We start from the raw sequence: 13,146 nt of genomic DNA on the forward strand, positions 1-13,146 counted from the left end.
CAAACTAAATTACTCCATAACAAGGTACAAGCTACGATTAGCATCCAAGCCCGCCGCAAACCGATCACGCCGATCTTTTACCCGCTGAACTGGTTTTGTGAGACTATATTTTTTCACCACATGATTATTTTTAATCCAAAGTGGTAATTTCAGTAAAAACTTGGCATACTTAAAATAAATTGATCTGATATAGTTCACATCAGTCGCTATAAGAATGGGCCAAAAAGGGGAAAGTGCAAGAAGGTGGGGGCTTACAAAAATTGAATAGAGGCAGGCTAGGATCTGTCGATTATATTTCGATTTGCATGGTAAAAGCACTCCATATGCCTTACGAGTTTGATTTATAAAATGACTGATCCCGAGTAGACTTCATGGTTCTACCAATAGGCAGTCCAAGATACGCAAGGGACATCGAGGACTACACCTCATGATTGTAAAGGTTAAATGTATCAGCACTATGAGGTCTATAGGCACGGCGGAATGTCAAGACTTCACTTTTTTTGCATTAAAAAACAGACCAGTAGTAGCATACTCATCATTCTACTACTTGCAGCATACAATCATTCTACTACTTGCAGAAAACAACAAATGAGAATGGATACCCATGTCAAACTCACTTAAAACTCGAAATAATTTTCAATCATATAAACTGCTCTACTGAGATTTAGAGCGTCGTCAGCATAATTGAGCAGTGGCAAGTTCTATCCACAAAAAATTGAAGCTAGTCATAACACGTGTCTGTGAATCTGTGATACTGTTGTTATACAAAGGTGGTGATGTAATTGCACCTTGGCGGATGCCTTTCTTAACCGGGATTGGAACAACCGAAATATCATTAGATGCCAACCTAATTCTTACATTCAATTTCTTATGCATGTTTCTAAAAACCGCAATAATCGATTTGTTTAAACTTCTACTACTTGCAGAAAACAACAAATGAGAATGTATACCCATGTCAAAGGCACGTCGTATATCGTGCCCTGCAAGATGCACAGTCTCTCCTTTCTCAAAACAATCTATTAATACATTAGCTAGAATAGTATGAACATGTTCCCTACTAATGCCACGCTTAAACCCAAACTGTGTGTCAGGCGAAAAACATACTGCATTTATCTCATCAATTACCAATAACTCCATTAATTTACACAATACAGGTGACACAGTAATAGGGTGGTAAGACTTGCACTGCGCAAGATCTTTAATATTTTTTGGAACTGGCGTTAAAACTCCGTCGCTAAACATATCTGGGACAAGTCCAGTATTAAAGATAATCTGATACAAAATTTGGAGATAAATGATTAAAATCTCAGTACCATAAACAAAATGCATTCCGCAAAGCTTATCTATTCCGCGAGAATGCGTTTTCTTCAGCCGGCGAATAGCCAGACGAAGCATCGAAATATCTACAACATACCCAAAACGCTGAGAGGATGATGAATCATCAAGTAACTTTTCATACTTAGCTTTTAAATTTGGGTCTGGTTGAGTGAACTCGGCACTAAAATGCTTAACCCAAGACTCCTCATCTGACCCAGGTATATTCTGACCATCACTCGCACACCGCTTACGCTTAATGAACTTGTAGGCTTCATTTGGAGAGCCTTTAAACGACTGGCTCCAGTCATCTACAATATTTAGCCTGTGTTTTCGTAGACGCTTAGCGAACTGCCTCTTAGTTAGGAGGCGTACTTCATTCACTTTTCCACACTTGGGACGGCCGCATTCAACCCAGATTTTATACCAAAATTTTGAATGTTGGCATGAGTCTTGAAGGAAACTATTATCCGACCAATTTGGTATTTCGGAACCAATTTTAACTCGTCTGGTAGGTACTGCAGCATCTTCTGCGCAGTGAAGTGCGTGAATTATTTCACAACAATATATGTTCAGGAGAATCTGCTTTTCGGGAGTCTGGATACATGACTTTTCCTATAATAGCTGAAAGGGCACCTTTATCTTATTCAGGATATCATCAAGCACAATGTGGTATATCATTTGGTTGACTTTTCTCCAATCTGATTTCGTGTACCATTTTCTTTGTGGTCGAAGAGCAAGAACTATCTCGACGGAGTTAATTAACGGAAAATGATCAGAAGCACTAACACTGATATCCACATGGGAAGGCCCGGTAAACTTGACTTCAGGGCAGGAAAGCATGAAATCAAGGGAAGAAGCGGCTCCGGAGTTATGTACACAAGTGAAGGGCAGTTCATTGAAATCGCTTGAGTATCGCGACATGCTGCAAGAAAGACCTGAGTATGGGAACACGTTTTGTCCGAAAGATCACAGTTAATGTCGCCTGCGATAACCCACTTTAATTTTTTGTCACTACAAGTTCCGAGAAGGCAGGAGAGTTCTGGAGATTTCAATAAGACGAATAAACAATATTTGATTTCTAGCCTCGGTCTGAAAACAAGTTGTCAAAACCGCTAATCACGTTGCTGGTGGTACACTAAACTTGATTTTAATAAATGCTGAAAACTTGTACCACAACCCCCCTTACCTGGAATTATTGGTGAAATCAGACCATTATACTGTCTTGTGAAAGACGAAAACTCCAACAGCAGCTCCTAAACACGACCTTGTTGTAGTCACACATATCACTGAAACGAACATCCGGTCCAGGAGCTTAATTTGCTATGGGGCAGGGAGAGGCAACTGCCAGTCACAGACATCAGTTTGCACAGTCAAAACCACCATCAAAATCTTTCGAAACACTAAAAACTGGCAGTTTACTCTCTGCCTCTGTTACTGATGGAGCAGCATACTCGCTGAAAGCTTTAACAGAATTGCTGGCATTATCCGTGACTAAGTTGACTGTTTTTGTCTGGCATAAGCTAGGATCTTCATTAATTCAGTTTAGATGGGAAGCACAAGCAGAAAAATCCTAATAAATCGGTACTAATAATTCGTCTGCACGCAATTACAGCCGACTTCTTTACATAATCAAAGTCAAGCCAATGGGCCGTAACACCTATGTAGCTTTTGTAATTTGTGCTCCAAATGTTAGCAGTGGTGCAAAGATTGTCAGTTTCACGATACAGTTCAGCCAAGGATCTTTTCATTGTAATATACTTCGATTCAACACACGAATATATCGCTTTTCGTATCATTACGGTTACATATGGGGCCAATCCTTGAACCAGTTCTCTGAAGGCAGATTACTCAACTGTGCTTAAAGGGCAATTAGACTCAACTACATAGTTGACTATCAAATCATCAACTTACCTTTTCTTAGTTTCACCAGTCTCTTTTCAAAAAATTATCCACTCGCGGTTTTTGCTCTCTCATAATTTGGCAGCTTTTCAGAGCTACTTTCGCTTGGGGGAGAGCGCGAATCTTGCAGTGTCCCCTCTTCCAAACTTTCTTTATTTCCTTCATCATTCATTAGGATTCTTTTCCTTGCGGAAAACCGTTTTACTGCTTCCTCTTTGTATTTGAGAAATGCCTGATGCGAGCGAAGGTGGACACGCTACAAAAAAAGGCCTACCTAATTCCAACTATAAGGATGATAACTTCAATTTCCGATTTCCAAAAGTTGTATGATGTATCTCGTATTTGGGCTAGATTTTCACAAGTTCAGCAGGCCAGTGATTTCTTCAGGTGAGGTGACAAATAAGTACATGCATTTAAGTACTGACCCAACACTGCCTGAGCGACTCATCTTAATGTCCTTTGTATTTTGGGAAAGTAGAAGTCAAATATGTATATGTTTTCTCACTAACATATACTATACGTAAAAAATGAGCAAATTGCATAACTTGCAGCCCTTGCCTTGAGGTCTCGAGGGAAAGGGGGGGGGGGTACCATCTCCAAACACATAATTATTGAGTTTTTCAAAAATGCGATGATGTCTCAAACTTTGTTTGGATATTTGTTATGGAAATGATGGGTGTGGGGGAGAAGGATTGGTTTCTCTCAAATCACTTTGACTCTTAAAAAGGGCAGTACAAATTCCAATTTCAAAATCAAATGAGACCAATCTTAATTTAATGTGACCATCCATTCCATAAGAGGATAAGTTAACCCAGGGCATAACTTAAAGCCCTAGCCCCCGGGCTCTTGGGGGTTGTTCCAACCCTGAAGGCATTAATATATATTCTTTGGACTATTCTAAACAAAATTGCTATCTCACAATTTCAATCAGATACATTCGGAGAAAAAGGGGAAGTTGGGGAGGGGGGGGGCTAGTCGATCTCAATCACTATTGGCTCTTAAAAGGGAACTAGAGCTTCCAATTTCAACCAAAAGAGTCACCTCTAAAGTTAATACAATCATCCCTTTCATAAGAGCCTTAAATGCTTCAAGTGTATAACATACAGCCCTTGCCCTTAGGGTCTGGTGGTTTGTATCAACCTCAAGAGCCTTGTTATACGATCTTAGGGCTATTTCGAACTAAAGGACTGTCTCAAAATATCTATTGGATGCATCTTGAAAAACTATGCCCTCATGGTTTAATTTACAACCTTGTCTCCAGGGTGATGGTAGGTAGTGTCAATCTTAGGGGCATTATTACATGTTTTTGAACTATTTTGAACAAAATCGCTATCTCATAATTTCAATCAGGTACGTTTGGTGAAAAGAGGGATTGTCAGGGAGGGAGAGGAGCTAAATGCCCTCCATCACTTTTGACGCTTAAAAACGAACTAGAACTTCCAATTTTCAACCAAGTGAGCTTCTTCTAAAGTTAAACAACTATCCCTTCCATACGAACCTTAAATGCCCCGCGGCATAGCTTACTACCCTTGCTCCTAGGCTCTGGTTGTTTGTATCAATCCCAAAAGCCTTGTTATATTAAATTTGGACTATTTTGAATAAAATGACTTTCTCAAAAATTTTTATTGGATGTATTTCCGGAAAACACGACGTGTTGGGGGGATAGCTGCCCTCAGATCCCTTTGAATCTCATAAAGAGCACTCGAGATTCAGATTACCAATCCAATGAGTCCCCTCCGAAGTATATAGGACCACCCTTTCTGTAAGAACCTCATATGCCCCTGGGGCACTTACAACCCTTGCCCTTAGAGCTGTGACACGGGATTGTCTTCCCCGGACCCTTTGATTAGAATGGACAAATTTGCTATTTACAAATTTTTATTGGACGTATTTTAGGAAATGAAGAGCCTTGAGGGGGGGGGGACTGGTTGCTCTCGAATCGCTTTTGACTCTTAAAAAGAGCAGCATAAATTCCAGTTTCAAATTAAATGAGCCCCATCTGAAGTTTATACGACCACCCATTCGATAGGAACCTTATATCCCCCCAGGGTATGGCTTACAACCTTATCTCCACGTCACCAGGGGGCTTTGTCAACCCTAGATGCATTGTTATATATTCTTTGGACTATTTTCAGTCAATTTTGGACTATCAATTTTGGTCATATTTTGGACTATTTCAAGTCAATTTGTGCAGCTCCCTGACACGCCTACCAATTTTCATCGTCCTAGCACGTCCAGAAGCACCAAACTCGCCAAATCACTGAACCCCTCCCCCCAACTCCCCCAATGAGAGCGAATCCAGTATGGTTCCGTCAATCACATTCATTTCACATCATTTGCAATCACATCATTTGCTTATTCTATCCACCAAGCTTCATCCCGATTCCTCCACTCAAAGTGTTTTCCAAGATTTCCCCCTCCAACTCCCCCAATGTCGAAAGATCTGGTCGGGATTTATAAGAGCTCAGAGACATGAATTACTTCTAAAAATAAAATTTCATTAAGATCCGATCGACTATACGCAAGATAAAAATACCCCAATTTTCACGTTTTCCAAGAATTCCGGTTTCCCCCTCCAATCCCCCCAATGTCACAGGATCTGGTCGGAATTTAAAATTAGAGCTTTAAAGCACAAGATCCTTCTAAATATCAAATTTCATTAAGATCTGGTCACCCTTTCGTAAGTTACAAATACATCAATTTTCAAAATAAGCCCCCCCCCCCCCCCCCACCTCCACCAAAGAGAGCAGATCCGGTTATGTCAGTCACGTATCTTAGACAGGTTTTTATTCTTCCCATCCAATTTCATCCTGATCTCACCGCTTTAAGTATTTTCAAAGATTTCCGGTACCCCCCAACTGCCCCCCTAATTACTTTGGATCCGGTTGAGATTTAAAATAAGAGATCTGAGTTACGAGGTCCTTCTAAATATGAAATTTCACTAAGATCCGATCACTCCTTCGTAAGTTGAAAATACGTCATTTTTTCTAATTTTTCAGAATTAACCCCCCCCCCCCCCAATAGAGCGGATCCGTTCCAATTATGTAAATCACGTATCTAAGACTTCTGCTTATTTTTTCCACCAAGTTTCATCCCGATCCCTCCAATCTAAGCGTTTTCCATTATTTTAGGTTCCCCCACCCCAAACTCCCCCCAATGTCACCAGATCTGGTCGCGACTTAAAATAAGAGCTTTGAGACACTATATCCTTCTAAATATCAAATTTCATTGAGATCCGATCACCCGTTGGTAAGTTAAAAATACCTCATTTTTTCTAATTTTTCAGAATTAACCCCCCCCCCCCCCAACTACCCCAAAGAGAGCCGATCCATTCCGGTTATGTCAATCATGTACCTAGGACTTGTGCATATTTTTACCACCAAGTTTCATCCCGATCCCTCCACTCTTAAGTGTTTTCCAAGTTTTAGGTTTCCCCCTCCCAACTCCTCCCAATGTCACCAGATCCGGTCGGGATTTAAAATTAGAGCTCTGAGACACGGATATCCTTCTAAATATCAAATTTAATTGAGATCCGATCACCCGTTCGTAAGTCTCATTTTTTTCTAATTTTTCAGAATTACCCCCCCCCCCCCCAACTACCCCAAAGAGAGCGGAATCGTTCCGGTTATGTCAACCATGTATCTAGGACTTGTGCTTATTTTTCCCACCAAGTTTCATCCCGATCCCTCCACTCTAAGTGTTTTCCAAGTTTTAGGTTTCCCCCTCCCAACTCCCCCCCAATGTCACCAGATCCGGTCGGGTTTAAAATAAGAGCTCTGAGACATGATATCCTTCTAAATATCAAATTTCATTGAGATCCGATCACCCGTTCGTAAGTTAAAAATACCTCATTTTTTTAGTTTTTCAAATTAACCCCCCCCCCCAACTACCCCAAAGAGAGCATATCCGGTCCGGTTATGTCAGTCACATATCTTAGACAGGTTTTTATTCTTCCCATCCAGTTTCATCCTGATCTCACCGTTTTAAGTATTTTCTAAGATTTCCGGTTCTCCCCAACTGCCCCCCCCCCCCAATTACGCTGAATCCGGTTGAGATTTAAAATAAGAGATCTGAGTTACGATGTCCTTCTAAATATGAAGTTTCATGAAGATCCGATAACTTCTTCGTAAGTTAAATATACGTCATTTTTTCTAATTTTTCAGAATTAACCCCCCCCCCCCCCCAATAGACCGGATCCATTCCAATTATGTAAATCACGTATCTAAGACTTGTGCTTATTTTTTCCACCAAGTTTCATCCCGATCCCTCCACTCTAAGTGTTTTCCAAGTTTTAGGTTCCCCCTCCCAACTACCCCAAATGTCACCAGATCTGGTCTGGATTTAAAATAAGAGCTCTGAGACACGATATCCTTTTAAATATCTAATTTCATTGAGATTCGATCTCCTGTTCGTAAGTAAAAAACACTTGAATTTTTTTTAGTTTTTCACAATTCCCCCCCCCCCCCCAACTACCCCAAAGAGAGCAGATCCGGTCTGATTATGTCAGTCACGTATCTTAGACATGTTTTCATTCTTCCCATCCAGTTTCATCCTGATCTCACCGGTTTAAGTATTTTCTAATATTTCCGGTTCCCCCCAATAGCTCCCCCCCAATTACGCTGGATCCGGTTTAGATTTAAATAAGAGATCTGATTTACGAGGTTCTTCTAAATATGAAGTTTCATGAAGATCCGATCACTCCTTCGTAAGTAAAAAATACCTCATTTTTTCTAATTCTTCAGAATTAACGCCCCCCCAACTACCCCAAAGAGAGCGGATCCGTTCCTGTTATGTCAATCATGTATCTAGGACTTGTGCTTATTTTTCCCACCATGTTTCATCCTGATCCCTCCACTCTAAGTGTTTTCCAAGTTTTAGGTTTCCCCCTCCCGACTCCCCCCCCCCAATGTCACCGGATCTGGTCGAGATTTAAAATAAGAGCTCTAAGACACGATATTCTTCTAAATATCAAATTTCATTGAGATCCGATCACCCGTTCGTAAGTTAAAAATACCTCTTTTTTTAATTTTTCAGAATTACCCCCTCCCAACCACCCCAAAGAGAGCGGATCCGTTCCGGTTATGTCAATCATGTATCTAGGACGTGTGCTTATTTTTCCCACCAAGTTTCATCCGATCCCTCCGCTCTAAGTGTTTTCCAGGATTTTAGGTTTTCCCCTCCCAACTCCCCCCCAATATCACCAGATCCGGTCGGGATTTAAAATAACAGCTCTGAGACACGATATTCTTCCAAACATCAAATTTCATTAAGATCTGATCAACCGTTCGTAAGTTAAAAATACTTCAATTTTTCTATTTTTTCCGAATCAACGGGCCCCCCACACCCCCCAGATGGTCAAATCGGGAAAACGACTATTTCTAATTTAATCTGGTCCGGTCCCTGATACGCCTGCCAAATTTCATCGTCCTAGCTTACCTGGAAGTGCCTAAAGTAGCAAAACCGGGACCGACAGACCGACAGAATTTGCGATTCCTATATGTCACTTGGTTAATACCAAGTGCCATAAAAACCTCTTTGAGGGCTGGCGGGGTTTTGTCATCCTCAAAGACATAATTTCTAGATCTTTCAACTACATTAAACAAAATGGCTATCTTAAAAATTTGATTGGAAGTGTTTTAAGAAATGATTGGCTTGGGAGGGGAAGTAGTTACCCTCCGATTACTGTTGAATATCAAAGGAGCGCTAGCCCTCTAAATTTGCAATTGAATGAGCCGTATTTGAAGTTTCTAAGACAAAACTTTAAATAAAACCTTTATACGCGACCAGGGCATAACTTACAACTTTCATTCTGAGGGCTGTAGGGGAGTTGTCATCCTCAAATATATAATTTCTGGTATTTTTAACTACGCTGAACAAAATGGCTATCTCAAAATTTTTGATTGGATGTGTATGGGGAAAAGGTGGGCGTGGGAGGAGGGTTAGTTGCCCTCCAAATACTTTCACTATTAAAAAGGGCATTAGCCGTTTCAATTTCCAATCCAATGAGCACTTTTTGAAGTTTCTACGACAACTCCTTCGATATGAAGTGCTCTGGTCTAAGACCAAAAAAAATAATCATAATGCATTGTGCTATCATCGTTCTTTGCTTAAGCAGCGCTACTATGACTTGTTGGCTTAATAGCGCTTCCTATGATAGACGCCAGATCGCAAGGGATTTTGCAGGTTTCCTGCGCTTTTTCTTCATTGTCTCCAGTTAATACGTTAAATTTGAAATTAAATTTCATTCAAAATGGTTATTTCATGAATTTTGTTCTTGAATGGTCTTGAAATTTGGCTTCTCGAATTTTAAGAAAATAAAAGTGTGAATTTCTGACCAGTTTTTGTATGATTTTAGGAAAGATAATAAAAATATATTAGATAAAAAGACAATTCAAAGAATTAATAAAAATCTTGAAGGACAGCACTTAATCTCATTCACCTAAGATTATAGCAAAATGGGAATATGAAAATAGGACAAGATTTGTTAATAGGCCAGTTAAAAATTAATTGTACCAACAATCAAAGACCAAATATTTTGAATTCACAGACGAAAAGCTTTAAGAAGGGGGGGGGGGGCTTAGCTTGAACCAACTTATAAAAAAAGTGAAAAAAACATTGAAAACCCAAACAAATAAGAGCTACACAAGAACAACAAGATCACTGAAAGAAAAAAGTCTGACCTATCAATTTGTGTCAATTGAAGAAAATTTAGGATGAGAGGGGAGGGGGGCAAAATTTACTGTTCAACAGCTAGATAAGGAAGGGGGCAATTTTTTTTTCATTTTTTCTAGGAAAATACCAAGCCAGTCATAATCGGCTAATTTTCAGGTGTGCAAGCCGGTATTAAAGCAATTGCATGGCATGCAATTTACATTCACTGCCAGGCTCATACGTGATTTTGTAACTATGTCGACTCTAGGGAACAGCGATCTTATTGAAGTGAAAGAATCAACTAAAGATGTGTTCAGAAGAGGTTATTTTTTTTTTGATAGACAGATTGTGCTTTGAGTTTGAAAACTGCTTCATGAATACTCTTCCACTGTTAGAGTCAATATGCATTAGATGTTGATTCGCCGCTATTTTTCGATACTAGCCAAATAGCTACTGTAGCCAGTGTTTCCACTTGTCTTTTAAACAAAATGGAAAACCTCGGCAATTTTCGGTAGAAAATTGGTAGATGGCTCTCATGGTTCTTTACAATTTTCTGTAGGACTGTTTTTCATTTTGTGTTATGTTTTTGTAGGTGTTTGAGCGATTTGCGAATAAAGTACCCCATTCTAAAAACTCAGAGAGCGATTCTGGAAAGAAAAGCGGGATTTCGTTGATCAATTTTTGTTAAAAATTACTCTGTTTCGAAGGGAACTTCGGAAGCAGATAGAAAATCGAAAAGTAATGAAATGTATTTAATTTTGAAACTAATTGTAGTCGTATTTCGTTCATTTTGAAGCAGTTTCCGGGGATTCAGAGTTTTCTGTAGATTTTTGGTAGTTTCAGGATCTTATTTTTTTGTCGGGAGATGGATAGAGAATTCGGTAGATCTCCCAAAAAATCTGTAGAGGTGGAAACACTGACTGTAGCAGCGCAATACAAAGAAGCTTACATTAACACAACCTTGTTGGCCTTGCAAAAGGATCTTGTGGGAAGATGTATCGACTCTTTAGCCAATAAGTCAAAAGATCTCTCTGAACTTCACGATTGTCAGAAGGTGATGTCAATAGCATATTCCGAAGTTTTGAAAATCATACGAATCTTAATTACTCTGCCTATCACAACGGATAGTAATGAGAGATTCTTTTCTACACTAAGCTAGAGTAAAACATATTTAAGATTAACAATAGGCGACACAATCTCAAGATTTCCATGCTATGATCGATAATCTTGAAAAAATGATACCTTGTCGATTCCCAGTGTTGCAATATAACTGTAAATTACTTTCTAACTTAATTTCTCACTGTATTCATTAGTAATTTTAAATTGTTTCTTACTACTATTAGTTGATTGTGAGAAAGACGTGTGCTAACCACTGTGAAGAAATATTACTCTTAAACAACTGTGAGCCGGCCACTCTAGGGAGCCCACAGAGGTTTCTTAGCCCCCAACCTTAGATCAGAATGAAATGGAGCCGCTGTTAAGAATCCATCATATTTCGCAGGTCAAGTCCCATATGAATTATTATTTTATCATTTATCTAGTGATTTCTCCTAATTATACAGCACCCTATTCAGATACTTCATGGAAAACCGATTACTAAGTTAAATTCCTATATTTAGCGTCTTAAATGAATCGGCTTTACTGTCCCATACCAGATTACCGACTATTTTTTTTTTATTCTATTTGATATAATATACTCTGCATGTGTTTTTTTTTTGTAACAGGTAGTATATATGTAGAAGAACACGGCTATTTTTTGATAAAAACACAATTATCAAGAGGGACACCAGGTACAAATTACAAAAGCTTATATTTTAATTTAAATTATGTTAAATTGTATTTTATTGTTATTTAATTACAAAAGCTAATATTTTCCATGCAAGAATCTCCCTGATAAAAAGTGAGATACATCTATTTAGCTTGAGACACGGTATTCAATCAGTTGTTAGTATTCTGTTATTTGTGGTGCTTACATTACTGTGTCTTTTGAAGGTGTCCTATTATTTGTGTTATTCATATCTTCCTATGTTGTTGCCCCCCCCCCATGTTGGTGAACCCCAGCCAATCAATACTCGTCAACGCTGAAAATTATAAAGTGTATCTAAATATCATATAATCATGTGATGTGAAGTTACGCAACTGGTACCTGAAGCCTGAACCGTAGCTAGCATTTCTCTTTATACCGTTAGTAGGTTTCTGGCCCTCATAAGATAGAATACGCTACATTTTAGTTTTTTTCGCCCTTTGTCTGACAGACTCTTTGGCTAGCAAGAATTCAAAAGCAAGATAATTGTTCTGCTTACTTTGCTTGTTGGGACTTCTATAATAACCTGGAGGCTTCTAATAGCCTACAAGTAATTTAAGGGAGCTGTTGTAGTTGAAATCGAGAAGTTCCCTTCTACTTATGGTAACATTCAGTGTCTTATTTTAAACTAAGATACTGAAATAATTATGTTCGATTATTTTCTTTCATTCTTTTCACTCCATAAAAAAAAAAAAAAATAGGAAAGACGCATTCACGCTTACTAAAAATCAGTGATAAGACCTACAAAAGTCCTTGGATACCCTCCGACATATAACACTCTCCTGTGTTAACCGATAGTCCAACCAGTTGTTTTATATGTTTTATTAAGGCTTATGTTCCCTCAGAAATGTATAGATTGCGACAAGCCTACAGCTACAATTTACACCGGAATGACAAGATACATATATCAATGCATTTATTAGTTTCAAATCCATCCGTTCGCATAGCCAGAATTACATTACCACTTAAACTTTTACTTATGTTCCTTTTTTGATGAGTTTCAAACTATTTTGACGTGTTTTTCAATCAAAGAAAATGCAAGTGAAATTCAAACCGTAATTCAGTAGACGGCTAAAACTGAATCCGAGCTAATAATAAAAATTGTTACCTTACGTCGAAATACTAAACCTTTGGGACTTTTGGAAATCAGCATACAAAATACTTGCACAGAGAACATACTACTACTGCTATTGACAACTCACCGTAACACCGAGCCACTTAAAGCCAACACAGCTACGCACACTCTTCCTCCGTCCCAAATTTTTAAAGCCCCTCTCTTTGCACCCTCCCAAGAAGTTCCCATTTCTCTTAAATCTTTCTTTACGGGGAATCGCTTTTCGTTTGACCCTTAACGGTTGGTCGAAAAGGACTACTTCGGCAATCTGTCATCCGTCATCGCCAAGAAACTTTAAGAAGTTGTCGAGTACACTCCTGCAAATGCCTTAAGCATAAAAATTTTCACTCCCATCAAAGGC

The 13,146-nt window shown here is 39.0% G+C and overlaps 1 protein-coding gene across 1 annotated transcript; it reads right to left on the minus strand.

The window, feature by feature from the left end:
• Positions 1–675: 675 nt before the first annotated feature.
• On the minus strand, positions 676–2,238 carry LOC136036545 (uncharacterized). The gene is made up of 2 exons (XM_065718848.1): positions 1,951–2,238; positions 676–1,911 (listed from the first exon to the last, which is right to left on the minus strand). The coding sequence occupies exons 1-2, from the start codon at positions 2,236–2,238 to the stop codon at positions 676–678; spliced, it is 1,524 nt and encodes a 507-aa protein (XP_065574920.1).
• Between the last annotated feature and the right edge of the window lie 10,908 nt (positions 2,239–13,146).

Source organism: Artemia franciscana, chromosome 15 (assembly GCF_032884065.1).
Source record: "Artemia franciscana chromosome 15, ASM3288406v1, whole genome shotgun sequence".
Lineage (NCBI taxonomy): Eukaryota > Metazoa > Arthropoda > Branchiopoda > Anostraca > Artemiidae > Artemia > Artemia franciscana.